Source organism: Glycine max, chromosome 3 (assembly GCF_000004515.6).
Source record: "Glycine max cultivar Williams 82 chromosome 3, Glycine_max_v4.0, whole genome shotgun sequence".
Classification (NCBI taxonomy): domain Eukaryota; kingdom Viridiplantae; phylum Streptophyta; class Magnoliopsida; order Fabales; family Fabaceae; genus Glycine; species Glycine max.
Genome location: NC_016090.4, coordinates 38,466,744 through 38,493,059, shown reverse-complemented (window position 1 = coordinate 38,493,059; position 26,316 = coordinate 38,466,744). Strand labels below are relative to the sequence as shown.

The window sequence follows — 26,316 nt, the reverse complement described above, 5'->3', positions numbered from 1 at the left end:
CATTCCTGCAAAGGGAATTAGTGGCGACGACGATGACGTTGCGAAACGGTGTGAATTGTTTGGTTCAAACACTTACCAGAGGCCTCCACCCAAGGTATTTGTTAGCTTTGTAGTGGAGGCTTTCAATGACACTACTATTCTGATCCTTCTTGTTTGTGCTGGCCTTTCCCTTGGTTTTGGAATAAAAGAACATGGTCCAGGGGAAGGTTGGTATGAAGGAGGGAGTATATTTGTAGCAGTGTTTCTTGTAGTTGTTGTCACTGCACTCAGCAACTTCAGACAAGAGAGACAGTTTGATAAATTGTCTAAGATAAGCAACAACATCAAAGTTGGAGTTGTGAGAAATGGAAGGCCACAACAGATATCCATCTTTGAGGTACTTGTGGGGGATGTTGTGTCACTTAAGATTGGTGATCAAATTCCAGCTGATGGATTGTTCTTAAGTGGTCATTCTTTGCAAGTGGATGAATCAAGTATGACAGGTGAGAGCGACCATGTAGAAATTGAGCCTTCAAATAGCCCCTTTTTGTTGTCCGGTGCGAAAGTGGTGGATGGCTTTGCTCAGATGCTTGTGACATCTGTTGGAACCAACACAGCATGGGGTGAAATGATGAGCTCGATATCGCGAGACACCAAGGAAAGGACACCATTGCAGGCTCGCCTTGACAAGCTAACCTCTTCTATTGGAAAGGTAGGCCTCGCAGTCGCTTTTCTTGTGCTCATAGTCTTGTTAATTCGTTATTTCACTGGAAACTCGGAGGATGATAAAGGGAATCAGGAGTTCCAGGGGAGTAAAACCGATGTAAACGATGTTTTCAACGCAGTTGTGCGAATTGTTGCTGCTGCTGTCACTATTGTGGTTGTGGCAATCCCTGAGGGTCTGCCTTTGGCTGTTACCCTCACACTTGCATACTCCATGAAAAGAATGATGGCTGATCAAGCAATGGTGAGGAAACTTTCTGCTTGTGAAACTATGGGGTCAGCAACAGTTATTTGCACAGATAAAACTGGCACCTTAACTTTGAATCAAATGAGAGTCACCAAGTTTTGGCTTGGCCTAGAAAATGGTATGGAAAACTTTTCCAATGCAATGGCTCCTAATGTTCTTGAGCTATTTCACCAAGGAGTTGGCCTCAACACAACTGGCAGCATCTATAAACCTTCATCAGAATCTGAACCTGAAATTTCTGGTAGCCCAACAGAGAAAGCTATACTCTTGTGGGCCGTGTCAGATTTAGGCATGGACATGGATGAACTGAAGCGCACACATGAAGTTCTCCATGTTGAAACGTTTAACTCGGAGAAGAAACGAAGTGGTGTCGCAATAAGGAAGGAGACCAACAACACAGTCCACGTGCATTGGAAAGGTGCTGCAGAGATTATACTTGCAATGTGTTCTAATTACATTGACTATAACGGCATAGAGAAGTCCCTTGATGAAGATCGGAGTAAACTTGAGAAGATAATTCAAGGCATGGCTGCTAGTAGCCTTAGATGTATTGCTTTTGCTTGCATGAAAATTTCAGAAGACATTGATTATAACGATAAGGAGAAAGTGCATCAAATCCTTAGAAAAGATGGCTTGACCTTGCTAGGTATTGTTGGCCTAAAGGATCCATGCCGACCAGACGTCAAGAAGGCTGTGGAAACTTGTAAACTTGCAGGTGTTAGCATCAAGATGATCACTGGAGACAACATTTTCACTGCAAAGGCCATAGCAACAGAATGCGGAATTTTAGACCTTGATGGCCATGTGAATGCAGGAGAAGTGGTTCAAGGTGTGGAATTCAGGAACTACACAGAGGAAGAGAGAATGGAGAAAGTCGAGAAGATCCGCGTGATGGCAAGATCGTCCCCTTTGGACAAACTTTTGATGGTGCAATGCTTGAAAAAGAAAGGTCATGTTGTTGCAGTCACAGGAGATGGCACAAATGATGCACCTGCTCTAAAAGAAGCTGATATTGGACTCTCTATGGGGATCCAAGGAACTGAAGTTGCCAAGGAGAGTTCTGACATTGTGATCTTAGATGACAACTTCAATTCTGTTGCCACTGTCTTAAGGTGGGGGAGATGTGTCTATAACAACATCCAGAAATTCATCCAGTTTCAACTAACCGTGAATGTTGCAGCACTAGTGATCAATTTTATTGCAGCAGTTTCTTCGGGAGACGTTCCCCTAACAACAGTTCAACTATTATGGGTAAATCTCATTATGGATACTCTAGGAGCATTGGCACTAGCTACAGAAAGGCCTACAAAGGAGTTAATGGAGAAAAGGCCAGTGGGTAGAACTGAGCCTCTTATTACTAGTATTATGTGGAGAAACCTTTTAGCTCAAGCTTTATATCAGATTGCTGTTCTCTTGGTTTTACAATTCAAAGGAAAGTCAATCTTCAATGTAAATGGGAAGGTAAAGGATACTCTAATTTTCAATACTTTTGTTCTCTGCCAAGTTTTCAACGAGTTCAACTCTAGAAGTATGGAGAAACTTAATGTGTTCCAAGGCATTCACAAAAACCACTTATTTCTTGGAATTGTGGGGATTACTTTGGTTCTTCAAGTATTGATGGTGGAACTCCTAAGGAAGTTTGCTGATACGGAGAGATTGACATGGGAGCAATGGGGAATTTGTATTGTAATTGCAGCTGTGTCGTGGCCAATTGCTTGGATTACAAAGCTCGTACCTGTTTCAGATAGAACGTTCTTCAGCCACCACGTTAAGTGGGTAAAATTATGGGTCTTCAAGATTAAGCATTTGTTTTAATTTTACCTCCTCACACGTTTAAGGAATCATAAATTCCAAGCCTCTTGAAACACTTGAATATGATATATTCGTGTATACGATGTATGGAAATCCAAGATCCTTTATGGTTTAAAAACATAAGAGATCTTGAATTTCCATATGTCTTACACCTAAATATCATATATTCAAGTGTTTAAGATACTAGGAATTTATGGAATCTTAGTGAACACCTCCTTTATCTAGGGTAGGAATTATGGGTAGAGGTAGTAGTTGAAAAATTCTTGTATTGTGAAAGTAGTATAATATCGTTAACAACCCATCTCTAAAATGGGTAATTGGGATGGTGGGAATTAGGATATATGTGATAAATTTATGTTTATACTACTTTTTGATGTACCAAAAAAATATATATAAAATGGTCAAGTTTAATGTTCATGTACTTTTAGTATAAAAAAAATTTACACTGTTAATTAATTATAAATTATCATTGGCATTATTTTTAAGGTACTTAATGTAAAAGCCAATAAATATATTGTACAAGATGAATTGTAATTGGATAACAATGTAAAATTATTTTACACTGAATGATCTATTTTCACATATATTTTGGCTGAGACCTTCAAATTGATATTAGCAGAGTTGCATGCATTCTTCAAAGGCCTCTGAATAAAGACTGATATTTCATTTGTCTGTTTACTTATTACTGGTATGTTATCATTCTTGCTTAAATTGACTGTCTAAGCTGATGGCCAAGGATTTACTATGGTATGTTGAACCTCATGCTTAGCTAAACGTCTAGACCAAAGTCCAGATGAACCACAACAACAAGAATCCAAAAGAAAGAAAAACCAAACTTCTTATGAGCACTTCGTTGATATTGAAGACCTGATGTAGGCTTAGCACTGTCTTCTGTTGTTCCTAAACTAACCTGAAATTTGTAACAGTTGCTTCATTATCCAATCTTGGATACTGCTCTGCATGTATGCAAAGATTTTTACTATTTAGATTTCCATACCATGAGCATCTCGGTTGTTAATGCCCTTTTAGTGATTCTTTATTGCTATGTAGAATTTAAAAACACTAATTAATTTTAACTCCAAATAGTAAAACTCAAATTCAGTTCTTAAACTTATTTTTTAGTTATAGATCAACTCCAATGCAATTACTATAATGAAAATTGCTTATTTTATTATTTAATGGTTAAACAACTTTGCCTGTAAGGCTGTAATTGCTTATAGATCAACTCCAGTGCCATTACTTTTGTTGATTCTTATAGTTAAGTAATTCGAGAATATCATTAGAGAAACTAAGTTCTTAGAAAGTTTTTATAGAAGTTGCTTATATATACAACCACAACCAAGGTTACTTAACTATTAAAAGAAACATTTTTTTTTTCAATTCAAAATGGGAGTTCTTGTGTGAATGAAAAGATAAAATGGAATTGACGAAAAATAAGTTTAGAACTTGAGTTAGGACGCAACTAGGATTAAATAGCAGAGGGGTCAACCATAAAAAGTAAATTTTATCTAACAAATATGTATGAATCAGGTTGGTATAATATTCATAATTCCTAAACATTAATTATTAATTAAATTACTAATCTATTAAAAGATGAATTGCAAGAATGTTTACTCAGAAAAAAATTGAACATTCTTTTTTCTAAAAAAACCCAAGATTATAAATGTCAAAAGTCAATTTCACATGTTACTATAAACTTAACGCTTTCATAATAAAATAAAAATTAATATCTACACTAAACATAAATCTTTAGAAAAAGGTCTTACTGATTATGTTATAAAACTCTACAGAAACAATATAGATTAGATTAGTAGTTTATTTTTTTACAACATCAGTGCGTATTAAGTATTAACATGAACTGAATTAAAAAAAAGTATCAACATGAAAGAACAAAGATGAGAGGAGATACACAACAAATATATAAAAAATAATGTTAAAAAGAAATAATATCTATTGATGTGTCTAAAAGCTCAGTCTGACAATCTTTTATATAATAAGTTTGTTCCATTGGTGAAAGTGAATAAATATTTTTTAATTTTTAAATTAATTATAATCAACTCAAAATAAAGAAAATGCTAATGAAGTTGTTTGATTGCAAATACAATTATTTATGATGTTTAAAAATAACAATAATGAATTGCAAAAGAAAAAAGTATTGAAAATAAATAAATGAAAAAAATATTTTTTTAATTTTTTAATTTTTTAATTATTGAAGGTTTTTGTTTTTAATCTCAACTAAAATTTGACCAGTCCTCAAACAAATTTTCAGTTTGGCTTTTGATATCTGGTCAGGTTTTTTATTAAATGATGATAGAACAGTCGATTTGTGACAGATATTTTCTTGCGGTTAGAAACCGCCAGAAAGAAATTGCTTCTGATACATCACCAACGAAACCACCCAACTGAACCTCAATCCTCAGCACAACAACTTACAAGAAAACACGACACAACTTCGAGGGAGTTGCGGTTCGGAAGAGTGGCGCGGCGGAGGAGGATTTTGATTTGAGGGAGTTGCGGTTCGGAATCCAGTGGGGGAGGGTTTTTGTGGGGCTGCATTTTTTTGGGAAGAGCATGCATGTTCGACCAAGGAGGAAACCCAATATGTGAAAGCAAAGTACCTTTTCCCTTACACGCTAAACACCCCTGCTTCCAAAATTAAAAGGTTTTGAAGGAAAACTCTATCATGGTTGAGTCGGTGTGTTCCAGCAAACACCAAAGCTTAATGAAAACTCTATCATTATGCGTTTTAGTTAGATAGACCCAAAGGGTCTCATTTTTTTTTTCTTACTTTTTGCTGCGTTTTAATTAGGAGAAAGATGGATGAAAAAAAAAACCGTGTTCTGGGTTACTCGTTCTTGCTCTGTATTGGTTCTAGTTCTGGGTTCACCGTCTTGTTGTTCTTGCGTTGGTCCATTTTGGTTGTGGTGCTTCAGCAATTTAGAAATTGTTTAACACATTTTAAAAGTTTTACCAAGCAATTTGTGGCAGTTGAAAAATCGCCAGAAAATTTTTATCAAAAAATCAAGTGTCATATTATCAATTAACAAAACAACTTAACAGTAAGAGTTATAAACTAAACAAAAAAAAATAGTTTGAAACTAAGACCGTTTAAATTTTAATTAAAGGACTAAAAATAAAAAAATTTAATTGAGGAACTAAAAACATATTTTATTCTAAATTTATAATACTTGAATGTTTTATTTTTAAAAAAATACAATCATCTCCGTGAGATTCTTAAAAACAAATATAATACTTATAAAAGAAAAACACGATATTTATAAAAATGAATAACACCCAATATCATAATATCTACAATCCAATCTAGTAACTAAAAATAAAAATATCTTAATATTATAAAAATTATAAATTTTATAATTAAAAAAACGTCAAGGGGCCAATGTCCCCAATTTCCTCCTATGTCAGTCCGTCACTAAATCTGAAACCCATAAACTCATAAATCTGAAACCCGAAATTCAAATCGGAAAGGCACAAACACAAAATCAAATATAAAAAAGTTGCGTTAATTGATGAAGAAAAAGGGGATAATGGGAAAAGAGAAGAAGCAATTTTGATAATTTTTAATAGGCAGGAATTGATTTATATATTTAAAATACTTCAATTAAATAACTTATAACATTTTTCATTTGTAAGAAAATAAGTCCCGACAAATTATAATTAAATAATAGTAAAGTGAATGTGACATTAACACTTAACATTGAAATCTAAGAAAAAAGACTAAAATTGTGGATAGACAAAAGCTTTAAGGATTAAGATTAATTAATTTTTTTTTAAGAATTAAAAGTGAAAATTCAAAAAACAGACCAAAAACATAATTAACCTATATGTCTTTTGAGATTATGTTCTCCATGATTGGACCATATTTACCCATTTGATCAATTTTTTTAATATATTATTTTGTTAACTCCTTAATAAGTGTATCAATTAGTTCAAGTAGTATTTTAAAATGGTAAATTCGAGTGTCAAATTTACAAGAACTTTGATTGGATTCAGGATTTATATATATATATATATATATATATATATATATATATATATATATTCAATTTTAAGCAATTAGTGAACTGAATCAAGTATTTGCAAGACATTTAAATGTAAATTTGACATAAAATTTAACTATAGAGCTAGCATGTGCAAGGACGAGAAAACAAACACTTGAAGCAGTGAGATGATGGTCGATGCATAATTATAGGCATGTTAGGAACTTAACCTACCAGAACCACTCTTGATGCAACTTAATGATATTTCTATATTCAATATTATTTCAATTATTACCTACATTCACTTACATACTTTAGCTATGATTCTTCACATGAAAGAGCTTAACCTACTTAATTTCTCCCTTAATTTCTTAAGAGATAAATTAGACAAATTGTATTATGAACAGAGATGCATAAATTAGGCTAAATAACACCATTTTATCCTTAGAGATTGATTACTTAGATGTTCTTTTCCAGTTCTTAAGAGATAAACATTTTTCAATACCTAAGCCCTATAACATTACATGAGCATGAGTGATTAAACGACAAACATAATAATAAGCACAAAAAAGAGACAATAATACTGAAATAACATTAAATAGATAGTTAGAATCATTATATCTAGAATGTTTGGTTGTTGAACTTCCAACAATTGATGATTTAGCCTCTCATTATCATCAGAGGCTTACAAGTACAAAAAAAAAAGGTGAAGGAAGTAGAAGAGAATGGAGGAAAATGGAGAAGAAAGGAATGGAAAAACTCCAAATGAGTGGATCTCTCCCAATGGACATGCCCTAACCTTTGATGCTCAATGGACTGAATGAATTCGTTCCCTCTTTTTTTTTCTTCTTAAAATGCAGCATAGTCATGTTTTTATATTGATTGTACGCTGAGCGCGACACAAATGGTCCTGTTAGAAAAGTGACCATGTGCTGAGCACGCACAATGCATGTGACAATTGACTTCCAATGTGACTTGTGGCGCTAAGCAAGGTTGTCGCACTGAGCGCAACTCTCAAGTTCTTCAACCCTCTTTCACGTCTTTTGTTGTGTTTCTATAAAAAGTATACTACCAAAAACACTATAAATTTATTAGTTTTAGCACCTACTAGATAAAAACTCAAAAAATGTTAAATTCATAATGTTTAATTTATGAATACATAACAAATATCATATTTTAAAGTTTTAAAAAGTCTCAATATATGAACTTATATATAGGATTGCTAATGTGCATCCTACTTTTTTTTTTTTAATTGACTTGCATTAACAAGCTACACTGAAAAATTTAAGATAAAAGTACTTTTCACTTCTTTTGTTTTTGTTCTTTTATAATAAAGATATTTTAATATTAATTATAAAAAATATTTTTTCTCCTATCATAACCCAATTAGTCTCTTTGTTAAAACCTAATTTTTTTTAATAAACATGTAGGATTTCCTTCTTAAGTTAAGTAGGAAATTGTTTTTTTAAGCATAAATATTTTAAAGAAACACATTTAAAAATAAAAAAAATATTTATTTCAACAAATAAATTTCAACAAACTAATCCATAGTCCTATTTACGCTCATTCTACATTTACTTACTGATTAATTTCTCTCACCAACGTAACAACTCATTATCCACTCCAAAAAAATTACCCTAAAAGAGAAAAGATTTTTTTTTTAGTTAAGTATTAAATTACTATAAAGTGCTTAAAATAAACTATTTTAAATAATATAATATTAATTTTGTACCCTAAATGTTACTAGCGCAGTTCATCTAAAAACCAATCCTCTAAAAAAAACTAAAAAAAATAATAAGATGAACATTAGCAACTCCAACTAATGATAAAGAGAACACGCGGATGTAAGATAATATATCTCAAAAGCTGCGACAGTGTGTGGACGCGGGAGATCTTGATACTCAAAACATTGACAGTGATATCTAATACTATGTGATCAAGATTCCGCAGCATATATAATTAGATAAACAAAAAATGCTAAAATAATTATTAGACACAAAAATAATTACACTAAAAATTCCAAAGCGATTGAAAATAAATGTTTCTTTTTCGAAAGATACAAAACGTTGAGTAACTTCTTTTTTTTTTTTTTTTTATAATAGTACGCTTGAAGTTAATTAAATGAGAAAAAACTACTAAAAATGTTGCATTTTCTTTTCTGTACCATTGTAAGTATTTTTAAAAATACTATTTGTTACAAATTACAAATGGAGTTTGTGATAACCACAATTGAATATAATCGAGTTTAATAGAATTACAATAAACTTTTTATTATTAATAAAACAACTAAAATCATGGTTAATTTCCATCAAATTTCTTCTTACACTCTTCCAAATTTTTTTTTATCAATATTTATTTTAAAAAAAATGATTCCGTTTACATAGGATTCACAATCTTGCTGGCTGTGTACATTAGGGTAAAAATAACTATACTAAAGTATACGATCTTGTTCTGCAGTTGCAAGTTTAGTTCATGGAGTTTGCATCGAGGGCACAATTTTGAGGGGCTTACTTAATTTGGCCGTGTTGATAACGGCTGAATATGAATTATTTTGATAAAAAATATATATTAAAAATATCTTTAAAAATATTTATTTAACAGTTATTTTTGGCTTACATAATAAGATTTGATATTTTTCTTAATCATGACTTGCAAATATGAAAAGGAGAGATTAAAGGAGAAAAAGATCTAGAAAATATTCAAAATATCAAGAAGATGTGATTACAAGCAAAACAAATCCAAAATATATCAAAAATAACAAGAAGAAAGATTTTTAGCCCAAGTCCACTACAACAACGATAAAAAGAGACAAGCCAAACAGAAAGAAAACAACCACAAGACCCCTATCCTAGGGATTTCATTTACTCCCTTTCTTTCACCCCCTCTTATCCCATCAGTTCTTATACTCCATCCATTGTAAAGCCCCCTAGGTAGAGCCTGACAGGCCTAACAGTCAAGCGATGTATGATGTACTCACTATTTATCAATGCAAAAGTGTTTTTTATTCTATTATCTTTTCTACTTTTATCTTGCATTATTCAGGCCTAAAAGTCAAGCGATGTAAGATTTAAAAAAGGTATGCATGCATTGGTTTTAGGCGTTAGACCCTCGGAAGAGAATAACTTCTAATAGAACAAAAAGAAAGGATTTCATAAGAAAATCATTGCTAGGAATAGAATGATAATTTTATGTCCATGTATTTTTACAAACATCTAAAATTCATACTTCATGTATTTTATTTGTTGCGTCTTTGAACAGATGTGGGTAGAATAGAATCACCTAAATTGATAAAGAAAAATCATAAATTCATACATCCTAGACAAACAAGGCAGGTCAGGTCCCAACCTTATCAAATCCTAACTTTATTTTATTTTTATCTTCTATTTTTATCTTTTACTTTTCTTATCTTATCTTTTATCTTGTATTTTCTTTATCATATCTTAATTTAAATATTTTATCTTCTCTATATTCTATTTTATCTTTAAATCTTTTGTCCTTTCTTTTAAATCTTTATCTTATCTCCTATATTTTCTTATCTTTATTTTAAATTATTTATCTATTATTTTTAAATTGGGTTTGCATTAATCTAAGTATAAACAAAGTCTCTGTGGATTCGACACTCGGACTTCCGAGTACTTTACTACTTGTGACAAATTTGGTACACTTACCAATGAGTTAACAAGTTTTTGGCGCCGTTGCCGGGGACTTTGTTTTTCGTACTTGATTATTTGCATATTTCAATTTTAAAGCAATTAGTTTTCACTTTTTATTTTTTATTTTACTTTCTTTTTTACCTATTTTTTTAGTTGCTTCATTTTATTTTTCAATTTTTTCTCTTTATTCTTTTCTTTTTTATAAAAATAAATAAATAAGTTTAATTTTTATTCTGTGATAACGTGCACAGTAGTTGTTTCTTTTGTGAACAGTGCACATTCCTTCTTTAAAGAATGCATCATGGCAGAAGATCGTCCACAGAAGATGACGCTAGATGATTACTCTAGTCCTATTATACCTCAATACTTCACCAGCATAGCCAGACCAGAGGTACAGGCGGCCAACTTCTCATATCCATATTCTCTCATCCAACTGATTCAAGGGAATCTATTTCACAGCCTACCAAGTGAAGATCCATATGAACATCTGGCCATATACATCGATATTTGCAACACGGTGAAGATAGCCGGGGTTCCTGAAAATGCAACACGCCTCAATCTTTTCTCTTTTTCACTAGCAGGGGAAGCAAAAAGGTCGCTACACTCCTTCAAAGGTAACAACTTGCGGACATGGGAAGTAGTTGTAGAGAAATTCTTAAAGAAATACTTTTTAGAATCAAAGACTGTTGAAAGGAAGATGGAAATCTCTTCCTTCCATCAATTTCTCGATGAATCCCTCAGTGAGGCACTTGACCGCTTTCGCGGACTGCTAAGGAAAACACCTACACATGGATATAGTGAATCAGTGCAACTAAACATCTTCATAGATGGCCTACGACCCCAATCAAAACAATTACTAGATGCATCTCCAGGAGGGAAGATCAAGCTAAAGACACCGGAGGAGGCAATGGAACTCATAGAAAACATGGCAGCTAGTGATCACACCATTCTTCGTGATCGCACATATGCACCAACAAAGAGAAGCCTTCTAGAACTCACCACTCAAGATGCAACCTTAGTTCAAAACAAGCTATTGTCCCGACAAATAGAAGCCCTAACAGAGACCCTCAACAAGCTTCCACAGCAACTACAAGCGATAAGTCCTTCTCACTCTTCTGTGATGCAGGTAGGGGGATGCCTTACATGTAGAGGAATACATGATCCTGGACAATGCACGATCCAAGAAGACCCTCCCAGGGAAGTCAACTACATGGGTATACCAAATCGCCACGGATTCCAAGGTTACAACCAAGGAGGTCCGTCTGGATTCAATCAAGGATCAACCGGATTTAATAGTGGCCCATCTGGATTCAACCAAGGAAGGAACTTTACACAAGGCTCAAGTTGGAGGAATCACCCAGGGAATCAATACAACAAGGAGCAACAAAGTCAGCCTGCCCAGAATCTCAACCAAGGGGTGGATATTCACGAGAAAACCAACAAGCTCGAGGAGACATTGAACCAATTCATACAGTTTTCAATGTCAAATTACCGCAGCATAAACACCTCGATCAAAAACTTGGAAATGCAAGTAGGACAATTGGCCAAACAGATGGCTGAAAGACCCTCTAGTAGCTTTGGAGCCAACACGGAAAAGAACCCCAAGGAAGAGTGCAAGGTCGTGCTGACCAGAAGCCAGAAGAGAGCACAAGGAGAGGCAGAAGTAGAAAAAAACCAGCCTGAGGAAGGAAGGACAGACAAAGATGAAGAGAGAAAAGAAGAAGAGAAGAAAGAAGAAAAAAGAGAAAAGAAGGAAGAAAGAGAAAGAAATGAGGAGAAAGCACAATAATGGGAGAAATACTCACAAGTAGAAATTCAACAAGAAAGCATTATCAAGTCAATATCCCTCATCATCAACTTATTGTCAAGGAAGAAAGACATGGAGAACATGAGAAAGCCTTAAATGTCATTCTTTCCTTGATCGCCACCACTTCTCTTGCAATAATGTGGAAGGTGCTTCTAGAATACACGATTTTCATGGTGTCTCTAGCTAAGAGGCGAACAAAAAGAAAGGATTTCATAAGAAAATCATTGCTAGGAATAGAATGATAATTTTATGTCCATGTATTTTTACAAACATCTAGAATTCATAATTCATGTATTTTATTTGTTGCGTCTTTGAATAGATGTGAGTAGAATAGAATCACCTAAATTGATAAAGAAAAATCATAAACTCATACATCCTAGGCAAACAAGGCAGACCAGGTCCCAACCTTATCAAATCCTAATTTTATTTTATTTTTATCTTCTATTTTTATCTTTTAATTTTCTTATCTTATCTTTTATCTTCTATTTTCTATATCATATCTTAATTTAAATATTTTATCTTCTCTATCTTTTATTTTTATCTTTAAATCTTTTATCCTTTCTTTTAAATCTTTATCTTATCTCCTATATTTTCTTATCTTTATTTTAAATTATTTATCTATTATTTATAAATTGAGTTTGCATTAATCTAAGTACAAACAAAATCTCTGTAAATTCGACACTCAGACTTCCGAATACTTTATTACTTCTAATAAATTTGATACACATGCCAATGAGTTAACACATGTCCATGAATCAAGGTCTTTCATCACAAACTTGTCATCGTGTTCATCTGGCCTCCATGCGTGTTGTCACCGTCATCATTCAGCCACAACCTCGATCACCTTAACTTTCTCAAATCTCCTCCGATAACGTCCTAGAAACTAATCAAAACCTTGCGAGAAATCACTGCGTCTTCATGTTTTAAAGCCAACCACGAGACCATAATCATTGCACCCCTTACCATGATCACAACCATTAACCATAAACCTCAGCTTCCAAAGTCACCAAAATTTACTGATCACAGCTTCCCCAAATGTCCTAATACTAACTTATCACCATCCACTAATTAAGAATTACTATTATAAATGTAGTAGACTCGTTTTTTTTTTTTTTTTTTTTTTTTTTTTTTTTTTTATTTCTTTCTTAATCCCTATCACATAACTGCTCATAATTATAACTATAACTTTTTTTTCTTTCTTTCTATCTCTATTTTCTTTTCACTTTCATCTCATTTACTGCATTTTTTTATCTTGTGTTTATTTCTCGATCTCTTTCTTTTCACTTTGATTTCCTAAAAGGATTGATGATTATTGTTATTTTCTATCCGCTAAACATCTACCCTACTCCTTTGCCTCCTTATTTCCCAATGGACCAATAATGATCGACCAAATTCCATTTTTCAATATGAAGTGAATAGCAAAAAATTCTTAAACCACGTATGCCATTAACCAAGTCATTTTTTAATCAAAATACGTTATGTAAAAGATTTTTTTAACCAATTGCAATAAAAGTTATCCTAACATGTACTACCTATTAAAGGAAAAATGATTACTATACAATCATTTAGGTGTAGAACGAGAGATAACAAGAATAAATAAAAGCATATGATAAACAACGGCGATAATTAAAAAGAATATTAATATTTTTGTTCTTAAAATACTCAAAAAAAGTAGTTATGACTTGTGACATACAACTTCTATTAAAACAATTAATTGTATAAATTCATGCAAGTAATGCTTATCAAACACCACTTAAACTTAATATTTACTTATTTAGTAAATACTACATAACAGGCTGGGATACTTGTTTTTTTTTTTTTTTTTCTATCAGCAGGCTTGGATACTTATGTGTATACTTCGTTAACGCTGCATGGACAAATCACTGAAGTCTGTGGAAGAGATCAAAATTTGTTGAAAAGAGTAAAATACTACACAAGAATGTTCATTCTTCACTATACACTCTACTCCGTTAAGCCTGGATCAGCGTTAGTATTCCATTCGCATCTGGAAGGGGATCACTATTTGTAGGTGTTCAGCATAAACATAGTGATCGAGAGTTCTATAGGTCGCAAATCCCACTATTTCAAACCAAAATTGAGCATATTTAGCAACCATCAATCTTCTGAACCTACTTTATACACAGTTCAATGAAAATCAGTAAAATACGCTTCCAAGATTAGAACACTAATGGCTAATTGAAGGCACAGAATCATATACCTGCAAAAGAGTGTTTATCTTCCCCGACATCACTGCTTTGGATCTCAACAACTGCGTCTTTCAATATATTTTAACATTTATGGAGATAAATAACCAGTAAAACGTCCTCTGCACATGCTGCATAACTATGATTCCATAGCACTCATACACAGCAACTTAAAGGTCGTCGAAGTAATTACCTCTAGGGTTTAGAAATTCAAGCCAATCTAAAGAAAATAGTGATGAATAAATTTGATACTAGAATGACATATAAACATCCTTCGGTTGTAGGAACCCTAATTAAGTAAAGATAAGGAGCAATCTACGGCCATCAAATTAAAACTTTCGTCCCAAAGACACAACACAGTGAACTGGCTAGTTCGATGAAAGAAGTAGCAAGAAAAAAGAAAAAGACAAAAGCAAGTAAAAGGGTAAAAGGGAAAAGTTTAATATATATAACGCACGCCTTCCAGAACAGAAACTCAGAAAATAATAAAGAAGGAATATACGATGCTAACAGTGGTTTTTCTCATGCCCACTAACTTCTTACCTTTTGCTTTTTAAGCGTTGTGTGTCTTTCAGATTGTTGAAGAATCTACTACTGTACTGGGTCCCCAAATAGGAAGGAGTGAGGCTGTTACAGCATGACCTAGTAAGGGTTAGCATTTAACACTCTTCTTCAGCTCTCTAACCAAAGCTAGATCATGCTGGCAGCTTCACTTTTTCCTTTGTAGACTTCCAATCCAGACAGTTTATGCATGTTCGGCTCAATTCCACTATCTCTGCAGGTGCATATATGTGAGCTACTACGCTTAAAAGAAGAAAAGAAACATTGCAACACACTTCCTGAACCACAAAAAGATATATAGAACACCACCCAAATGGAGTGTTTGCACACTTAAAGCTTGGAGAAGACTTGTGTGTTGCATATTTAAAAGCAAGTGGATTGGAAAAATGAGAAGAGCATGTACGTAACTTAAATAACATAATTAATTAAGATAGGGTTGGAAACCTTAAAGAAAAATTAAGGAAGAAGGTGCATGCATGCTATGCTGATTACATTTTTTTAACACTTGTAAGTAAGCTAGGAAAGAAGGAGGAAGAGGTAAAGAATGAAGGAGGGGCTAGCTTGAGCTTGAGGGCAGAAAGGAAAAACAAGAGTGGAATGAATATATAGTGAGAGAAGAATGGGACGGAGATGAGAGATGTAGATGGATAATAAAAAGGGAAAAGGGTTAATTAATATCATAAATCATAATTAAAGAGTCAGACCGTACATATCCCACCGAGTGTAACAGTGAATTAATTAAAGGAAGGTTCATACATGCACAGCGGAGTCAAGGAATTGAAGAGGGAATTCAAAGGCATACACAGACACAGCTAAGAAGGCTAAAAAGGAAGGAGGAGGAGCAGACGCATGATGATTGATGAGGAGTTGTCTTAGCTAGCTATATAGGGTCAGAGCAAGCTAGCAGGGAACCTTTCTCTACTTGGAGAATTTCAATTTATATGTGATAACCTTTTTATAATTTTTTTATACTATATATCTCATGTATTTTTGTTTTCTCAAGATAAATAAATCATTATGAAAATTAAAACCTATTGGAATCGGATAACATCATTAAAAATGATAAAATGTTCTTTAAATAGTTAGTGTAATTATATATTTAGAAATTCTGAAATCATTAACTAAATTAAAACAATCTCATGCGAGTGAAGTTGATTCATATAGTTAAAACTAACTTTTCTTATAATTCAAAATTAAATGGGAAAATAATGAAAAATTAATTGATAGAATTAATTTGTAATTAAAATTTTAACTAAGTTGAGTACTGAAAATTTATAAATGTCAAAATAAATTTTAAGAGTGAAAAAACAGTCCCAAAAATATTTATTAATTATCTAATAACAAAATTCTCACATGACAGAATTCGAATTAATTTGTGTTCATATGATCCTTACTGATAAGACCAATTTTATTAACAATACAAAAAAATAAATGACATATAGTGAATAATATAATTGCTCTCTGCATAGTACCAGTTTTTGTGTCTGTGTGCGTTATTAGGTTGTGGTATAAAGATGAGAAAAACAAAGATAGGGTTGCTCTCAAAGAATTCAATTAATTTCACACACTGACGAGGGACAAAAAGTTGCAGGACCTACAATTATTGGGTTCCGGAGCAAAAAGAAAAGAAGGGGGCTTGGTTTAGAATTTTCATGCGTATGTTTTTATTTGTTTTTGCTCATTCCTCTAACTTTCCCTTTCTCTCTCTCTCATTGCACAAGTGTGAGCGTGATCATCCTCAGTTGTCAATTCAATGTAACTTCCCAGTTCCCAGCCATCGAGAAAAAAAAAAAAAAAAGACTAGCAAAACAATTGCACATCCTTTTCCTTTTGTACCGTTATCATCACAGTGTCGACCCCTTCGTAAGTTTGTATCAATTTTTAGGGGTCAACGAGTCATAATATAATTGTTCCATAAAAGATTTTGTCGTATTGGAGACCTAATTCAAAACATAAAAGTAAAATGTATTATTTAATCTTTCTTTCCAGGACAAAATGAAGATTATTTATTTTTATTTGCTGCACGCATTTCCTATGATATTCTTAGAATAAGGTGTTTATGACATATAAGAATGTTTCAACATATTGTAAGAATCTTAATATACAAATGTGTCTATGTCAATTTGGCATTCATTGGTTGAGTTTTCATAGAATGTTTTATCATATTTCAAGAATTTTGGTATGTAATTATGTCCATGATAATTTTGTGCCTTGGAAGTAAATGAATTTGGCTTTAATTCAATAAGAAAATGATTAATTTAAGGTCTGATTAGAAGCAAGCTATGTGTAGAAATCAAAATACGACCAATCCAAAGGATATGATCGAGCCCCATAACCTTGGACATAAAGTATAAACATAAAGTATAAAGAAGCTAAGTGTATAGAAATCAAAATACTACCTGATCTAAAAGATACAATAATCCATAATCCATAATCTACCAGCACATGAATTATCATACGATTACAATATAGTTTTTATTAGGAGATTGATATATAATTTTTGGAGTAACACCTCAGTACTATAATAATTCAATTTTTATTCTGATATGATTATAAAAGTAGTTCATACATATTATAATATTACTTCAAATAATTTATAAATATATTTACAGAATTATAGTATTATACAATTACCTTTTAGGACAAAAAAATATAAGATGGTTTTGATGTTAAAAAAAGGAAAAAAAAAATATAGATTTGATCGCATAGATTTGATCTTATATGTTAATAAAGATTAATATTTTGATAAATTAATATTTATTGGTAAGAAAATGACAAAATGTATTGATGTAAAATATGTATGATGATTCATTATTTATCGGTAATTGGTTAGGGTCTATTCCTCTGGCGATTCTCTCAGTGACCCTTTGCATGCGTTGTAAAGTTTGGTGATTTTGTGACAGCTAAGTTCTGTAGTGTCTGATTCAGGCTAAGCTGTTAGTGTAGGCTGCCTCGTAGGCCTGTAACATATGGACAATCCAATTAAATATCTACTTGGATACGATGGAGTTCCGAATTTAAATTGTACTATCTTTTAAATATTAATTCTCCTTTGTGATCAATGCTGCTGTTATTGTGGTTGAATAAACCTATAACATCTTACACACTATCACGGGATATAAAATTGTAATAACTATTCATTTAATTTATTTAACTTGTATACATAAATGTTTTTTTCTCGTTACAGAAAGATTAGGACCATCGTTAATCCTACAAGAACGTGGATGGTAACAAGGCAGAAGCACCATTGCACCATTGCATCGACAGGATCAGTATTCAGTAGTGACTGTAATGTAATTTTGAAAGAAAAATAAAATTATACATAAGACAACAATTTATAAGACAACAACTTAAGTGTGTATTTGGATTAGTGTTTGTAAAATTAATAAATTTATAGAATAGATTTTAAGTAAATGCGATTAAAAAATAATATGATTCTTGTTTGGATATATATATATATATATATATATATATATATATTAAAAAAATGATTATCACGTTAAATGATGTTTGAAAAGTAGCTACCAAAATTAATTTTGAGTATGTAATTAAGGTTTTTATAAGTTGTAAGTTTATAATATTATTTAATGTATTATACTTAAATTAAAAAACATTATTTAATTATGATTGATTCAACTATAATTTCACAACGAATCATTAAACCTTTAATTTTATTACATCTTTTTTATATATAAGAAATAAAAGAAAATATTTTCTTAATTCTAATTATAAGAAACATATAATTAGTTTATTAATAAATTTTATTTTTACCTCTAATGATTATTTTATTTTTTCCATGAAAATTGATACATTTATTGAACTATTAACAAAAATAAGACACCATCATCAATTGAAAAAGTATCCTCTTAAAAATAATCATATTTTAAATAATTTAATGTATAGATGGTCTTAAAATAAAATTAAAATTTATGATAAATTAATTAATCTAACTATTTTTATTTATCTTAATAAATTAAATAATTGTTTCATGTATATAAAACGGAGGTAATAATATTTATACCAGTTCAATGATGGGTGCAATTTCAAAATACTAATATTTTCTTAGCCGATGGAAGTCTGCATTATATAGTCTCTGAAATTGTATTACTAAGAGCAATGCCAACAACATTTTCCATGAACAGAATCATCATTTGACAATGGCAAGAGGAACTGTCATGAAAACTCTTATGTAGTATCGATGGTTGGTATCGATGACTTACATACCTCATTATATATAATCTGACTCAAACTTAGGTATTGTGTTCGTCCGCTTTCTTAGTTTTCGAAACACCCAAAGATCATTAAGAGGCAACAATGCGAGTAGTGGATTATCTTAAAATAAATTTACACAGAACATTATCCTGCATGTTGATGCTGGTCTACAATTATATTGTGACTTAAATTGGAAATACTACCTTTTTCACACAGCACATGCATTCTTACAGATGATGTAATGTTGATCTAATTCATCCTTTATATCGTGGAAGAGAAAGAAGCAATGAAGTATGTCCTAATTCTCTAGTAAAATAATAATATAGCTCCAAGGTAGTGTATGCTTGTGAATTAAGATGGATAAATGGTCCACTTTGCATCCTAATTAAGGTGTGCTTCATACAAATTAAACTTATATTATACACTTATATTGTGACAATCAAGTTGTCTTCCACATAAGAAATTTAATCTTAATTTCCCAAATTATGAAATATGGATCTGTGTGCATAAACTTTTCTAGAAACACTTATAAAATAAGAAAATAAAATAAAATGAAAAAAAAAATCCTATGCAAGTTAAATTAGCTTATGGATAGTTAATTTGTTAAACCTTTCTGATAGCTTTTCTAAAAATTGACTTTTAATTTATGCATAACTTAATTTTGGTTGCGGATAAGTATTTGTTTGTTTTTTATATATTTTTTCTTTTAAAATTACTTCTGAAAAAAATCTAAAGATGCTCCTTGTATAGATAATTACGAAAAGTTTAATAACACATTATGATGCTACTTGGCCAATACTCAAATGGTGAATTTAGTTGTTGGTTATGCATGGAGGAATTACAAAGTAATCAAGAAGAATAAAAAGTGAAATAATCAAAGGAGTTCTATTATGATTCAATATGAAGCCTACACTCGGTTGTAAGCAAATGATTTGCTGAATAGACGTCGAATGTATACCACTTGTAATAAACTTGTAGCAGCGAACAAAACATACTCCAAGATTGTGTAGAAGACAACACGCTTTCTGGTGCTTTCGCTTGCTGTAGTTGCAAAATTTAATACATCAAATGAATTAATTAAAAGCATTTTACAATCCACCTAGATGCATAGGTTAATAAGGGCACATTGAGTTAATATTCGCTAGGTTTTATCTTAACAATAACTAACATTAAAAGGTATTTGAACTTAAAACTAATTAGCAATAAGTAAAATTGTCTAAAAGCTATTTAAACTGCACCCAAATAATCTCATAAAAAAAAAACTGCACCCTAATAACATGAATCTTCTTAACAACTTTAATTAGAAAATTTTATTGAAATATTTTCTCACCTCAAAAAAGTTACCAACAACACATAATTGATTAAACTTTCAGATGATCTTTAGTAACAACTAACGAGTTAGGTTAACTTACTGTGTCGATGTCTAGCATCACGTGCTTTCAAGTACTTTTGTTCTGATATGATAGACTCTAGTGCTTCTCTCAACTCCGCGATGTTCATATTAATGGGATCCAAATGTTCTGAACCCAAAAGTAAAATTGAGTAAATAAATTCATTGGCAAATGTGTATATCCATGCATGTTAATAATAACATTAATATATCATAATTTACTTAAATAATGCTAGTAAAATACTTCTTAATTATAATGATTTGATTGATTTCATTTTTATAAACTATATATTTGAATTGAGTTCAACTTGTAAATACAAAATGATATTTGAACTTATTTCAGTCTAAATGTTTTCTAAAGCCTTTAATCAAACTTTGGATGCGTGTGAATCAGTGAAAAAAAAGACATTTTTATATATAAAATGTGATTAGGCGAAAGGTTTGAGATCCAATTATCTCGTTATGATTGATTTATTGTTCAGGGTCAGCCTACTTGACCAAACAATCCATAGCCCATCATGAAACGTGAGTGCTTGCTAATTGCTATGCCTAATTGGACTACTTGGTTGGACAATCCATTTCCAATAATTTAAGTCTAGCTAATTTAATTATAGCGAGACACCAAAATTTGGTTGGTACTGACCATCTTTGGGATGTGACCAACGTGAATGTAAAAAGATACAGTCTCTGGCGTTGAAGCAGGGTTGTGAAAGCAAAACTTGTATATTCCACTCTGAGGTTTTGAACTGAAATTTTCCCCCTGATGTTCCCTTCAAAGAGTACGCCAAATTCCCTCGTGGAGATGTCACCTACATATTAACCACAAAATATACAAAACTTGTGCAAACATACGATTAATAACTATTGCAAAATGCTCAAGAGATCATGCTCTTAATTGATTCGACAAATGGATTTGGAGGTATTTAATTTGTTGGCACATCAATAAAAATATGAAAAAAAGGGAAGCATTTGGCTAGCTTACAGTGAAATCAATTCCCGGATGGTCTGGGCTCCAAAAAATATCATAGCCAATGACTACAAAATTCCCAGAAATATTACTTCTATTTATAGAATCATGAAAAACGTTTTAAGTTATTTAATTTTAGTTTTAATTATTCATTCCATCCCTATAGTTTCATTATTTCTACCTTTTAATTTTTATAATTTTAAAGTAATTTTTTAATTTTTATAACTTATATTTTAATTCTTTTTTAGTCCTTTGGAAGTATTTTTTTTAGTTCTTATAATATTTGTATTTTAATTCTCTTTTAGTTTTTATAGTTTAAAAGTGATTTTTTTAGTCCTTATACTTTATATTTTAATTTTCTTTTAGTCCTTGTCATCAAAATATGAATATTATTATCAATTACAATTAACTACAAAAATATTAACAAATAATTTGTAATAAAAAAATAGTGGATAATTTATAATTAATTTGTAGCTTATTATTTTTATATGTTTTTTTTAGTAAGGACTGAAAGATAATTAAAATACAAATTATAGGAACTAAAATTATCACTTTCAAATTATAAGAACTAAAAAAGAATTAAAATACAAACTATAAGGATTAAAAATATAATTTTTAAACTATAAGAACTAAAAGAAAATTAAAATATAAACTATATGAACTAAAAAAACACTTTCAAACTATAGGGACTAAAATACACGAATAGTGAAATTATTGGGACCAAATGAATAATTTAACCTTAATTTTATTACTAAAAATGTTTTAAGTTATTTAAATCTTTTTTGACCATACATGTAAATCATGAAAATCATTTTAAATTATTTAATTTTATTACTAAAAATAACATTTTTGGGAATATAATAATTGAAATCCATTTATGTATATTTTATATATATATATATATATATATAATAAACTATGTATCCTAGTGATGGATGTCTAATTTCAATTACTTGTTATGAATGAAATTTAAATCCAATTCGAAGCTTTTAATTACATTTTAAGACATTTATAAAATAAAACTACGTCAAATGTGAGTGAAATTAAAGGGAAAAACTAATGTATGTTTTTCATGTATTTTTATTATAAATTAAAAAAATCTTATAATTCAATTTAAATTTCAGTCATAACAGTAAGACTAAGAGTTTTATTTATAAGCTCAAATAAATTTTAAATAAAGCAACTCAAGTTTTATTTATATTTATTAAATAATTATTTTCTGATTTACATCAAATATATATTAACAATTTATCGTGGATATCTTTATTATAATAATAAATAATATTTTTGAAAAAAGCAAGATTTTAATTAAAAATTCGGTCATATTTATTTCCAATTAATATAAATGATAAAGTATTACTTTAAAATTTAGTCTTCTCCACATAATATAGATTGAAATTTTAATTATTATTAATTTTTTTTTACTTCTTTTAATCTAAGCCTACCAATTACTTTTATTTTTAAGATATAAATTTAATATTTTTATAATAAACTAGTGCAATAATATGGAAAAAATACTAACGATTTTACATTTAATATGAGTTTAATTTTCATTTATCATTAGTGTAATTTTTTTATAATGAAAATCAGTTAGAAAATTTTCTAAATACAAATTTTAAAATAATTATTACAAAATTCAACAAGTTTACAATACATAAAAAATCTGTGATTAAATGGAAAAATTTTAAAAAAACTTTTATCTTGTTGGTCATTTCTTAATAAATATTTTTTTCATGCCATAGGAAAGTAAATTATACATCTTCAATGTAATGGTAAATGAAATTAAAAAAATAGCGTTTTTGTTGTTTTTTTTATAACTGGTGTATAAAAAAAAATTCTGCTAATTATTATTTTTAGCGTGATGGTTAAGAATTCAAAAGTACAAAATTTTTATTGGAAAATAATTATTATCTATTTCTTAAATTTTCTTATTTTTTTATTATTCTAATTATCTCTCGTTTCTTGCTTCTGTCTTTTTGCTTCCTATCTTTCTCTATTTTCTTGGACTACGGCTAGTCCCTTTGCTGGGTGGATCATGGTGTGCAAACGAAAAAAAAAACTACCATTTTTTTGTCTGTAAGAATTCACTATTTGGGCATTTTTGTTTTGGTCCTTACCGTCCAAGATTGTTTTTAAGCCCTTTCTTTTAGCAATTGCTTAAATTGGACTGTCTCTTGGCCCAATTAAAACTGAACGTTGCCATTCACCATCATTGAATGGCTACAGTATCTTGTACCCCTCATTATTGCATCATACACTTCTCATTATATTTTGGAAAACTCATTTTAAAATGTAAATTTACATTCTAGAATAGACTTTTCAGAATGCAATGAAAGGTCTCGGATACACTTCTCATGAAGGCCTTGACCAGTGACCACTACTTTTAACAAATTGTTAATTTGGATTTTCTAAAGCAAGAAAATTATTAAACCGAATTGTGATAATAAGTACACTGTACACACTATCAGATGTAAAAGTGGTGGTGTTACTTGGTGTGCATATGAGAGGGAAATTATTTGCATGCTTTTCTGGTGTACATTCTCCAATCTCCAATATTACATTACTATTTTTTTAGGATGATATATAGTTAATCTTTGTTTTCCATTTCTTGTAGTTGCAGTTTCCTTTACCATTTTCTGCCTTGATTGATTTTTGTAACTCCATGATGCTTTGTGTTGGGCTAACTTACAATGACTAAAAATAAAAAATGCTAACTTACAGAGAGAAAAAAACATATTGAAGTCATGCTTATAAGATTCTTTTGTCCACATAGTTCGTATGATGTTTACTATGGTGAAAAAAAAAAGTGAACAACAGCAGTTGATTACTATTCCTTTTTTTGTCCTCACTCGGTAAAATGATGCCCCTTTTGTTTTCATCGCTATTTCAGTGAAAGTCTGCCCGTGCTGAAAATAATGATTTGAAATCAATTCTTATTTGTATATGCATGAAGTTACATAAAAAAAAAACCATTCATTCGATTATTGCAATTGGATGCTACACTAGGTGTGTGTTTAAGTGAATGTTTACAAAATTGATTTCACAAAATTTGATACATCAAGAGATCTATGTTTTAATCTTTTTATCCTAAAAACAAGTTTGTTTTAAGACTTTGAATAAATTTTTTAACCTAATACAAAAGCTAGTTTTTATTACTTCTAGTTAAACCAATATTTGGAGGCAAAATCAATTGTATTTTATAATTAGCCAAATATTTGTATTGTTATATTTCTAATATATAATATATAAGATGAGAACTAAGATAGGTTATAAACTCTTATATTATGTTAGTTTTCAGTTTAAAACCAATTAAGACAAAATGAAATTATCCAATAAATATATAAATTTCTCCCCAATAATTGAGGCAGACAATATGAGACTTGTTAACATCTATCTTTTCTAAGATCATGTTTTTCTTATAAGAGGCAAAATCAATTTTGATATTTCTCATCGTAAAACCAAACACACGCTACTCCTAAGAGCACAAGGAAGCTATGTCCATTTTAGTTTTGATTGCAGCTTATAATCATAAAAAAAGGAATTAGTCAAGACAGAGGCTGATAGATTGCTTCTCATCTGTGCCATATATATCTGCATATCAAGAATTGTGTTATTTAAGCTTTAATATGCATGCCATCTCATATTATTTTAATTTTAGGTTCTCTTCTGGCGCCATTTTGTTCTTCATTATGTTTATATCTTCTTTTTGTAAGCATAACCTTACCTTACCATTTATAACATATTCTCAATGTAGATGTCATTTTCAATTTGTATTCAGATTCATTATGTTTTTCTGACCAAGCAAGCTGTTTATGCTTTCTTGTATCAACTGATTTAGACAATTTTGAACTGTATTGTTGCCTTTTTTTTCTCCTGAGAGGGACAGATTACCTCAATGTATACTTTGACAATGGCATATTTCCTTTTCCAGTTTTCTCTATCATGTCATCATTTCAGTGCACGAATCTCTGCATTAGTTGCTCTGCATGTGTATTGAGACTTTAGTTTCTCTTTCGTACACTAGATAGAATATGCAATTGGATCGTGACATTTTCTTAGCTTTCAGCCAAATACACAGTTATATATAAATTGTGTAAATCAAGCTAATCCAATTCAATAATTAAAAAAAAAAACGAACAAAAATTTATACATCAGATATTGAATTCTGAGGAGAAATATGTGCATGACTTTGGAATTGTTAGGAGATGAAAAAAATTCTTATTTTCCCTTTATTCAATTATACTCAGTGAAGTGAACTTTATGGATGAATTGGCCCACCAGGTATCTCCCAAGAGCATTCAAATTGATGCATATTTGAAATTGGAAGCTTTTCATTGTCTGGCTTGTACTTTTCTGTTTGTCAGTGTTTACAGTTCAGTAGATGACTATCACTAACATAAACAGAGTTGTAAAGGTAACATCCATTGCTTACACGTTATTTGATTAATGCATTGAATTGAATGTAGCTTAAACAGATGGAAATTTTTATTGATTCTCTAGTTCCAAAATTCTTGTTTCCTTACCAAGATACAAAATTGTCAGTTCGGACATAGCTAAACTAGTTTATTGTACCAAACTGATGAACGTGCAAATAAAGTTTCTTCCTTGAAATTCTTGATGTTTACCCTCAAGGTAGAATTAAAAAAAAAGCAAGCGAAGGACGAATATAAATATGCTTTAAAAGGGGTGGTCTGATTATATTCCAGCACTATCAGTTTTCTTACTGACCTGCTTTAATTTGGTCAGTGGGACAAAATACTTGT

General features: G+C 30.7%; 1 protein-coding gene, 1 long non-coding RNA gene, 1 other non-coding gene and 1 pseudogene across 3 annotated transcripts; 1 reads left to right on the top strand and 3 right to left on the bottom strand.

The window, feature by feature from the left end:
- Position 1: 1 nt before the first annotated feature.
- LOC100806797 (calcium-transporting ATPase 12, plasma membrane-type) lies at positions 2 to 3,178 on the top strand (the record flags this gene model as incomplete). The annotated part of the gene is made up of 2 exons (XM_041013951.1): positions 2 to 2,816; positions 2,890 to 3,178. A coding segment is annotated over one exon (2,763 nt), but the record flags the coding sequence as incomplete, so codon positions are not given.
- A 10,740-nt stretch (positions 3,179 to 13,918) lies between these two features.
- LOC106798094 (uncharacterized) lies at positions 13,919 to 15,895 on the bottom strand. The gene is made up of 2 exons (XR_001387542.3): positions 14,438 to 15,895; positions 13,919 to 14,348 (listed from the first exon to the last, which is right to left on the bottom strand). It is a non-coding gene; the product is annotated as an uncharacterized lncRNA (long non-coding RNA).
- On the bottom strand, positions 15,036 to 15,145 carry MIR167L (microRNA MIR167l). The gene has a single exon (NR_161677.1). It is a non-coding gene; the product is annotated as a microRNA MIR167l (primary transcript).
- Positions 15,896 to 20,103: 4,208 nt separating the features above from the next.
- Positions 20,104 to 25,497, bottom strand: LOC100812877 (transmembrane emp24 domain-containing protein p24beta3-like; annotated as a pseudogene).
- Positions 25,498 to 26,316: the final 819 nt, after the last annotated feature.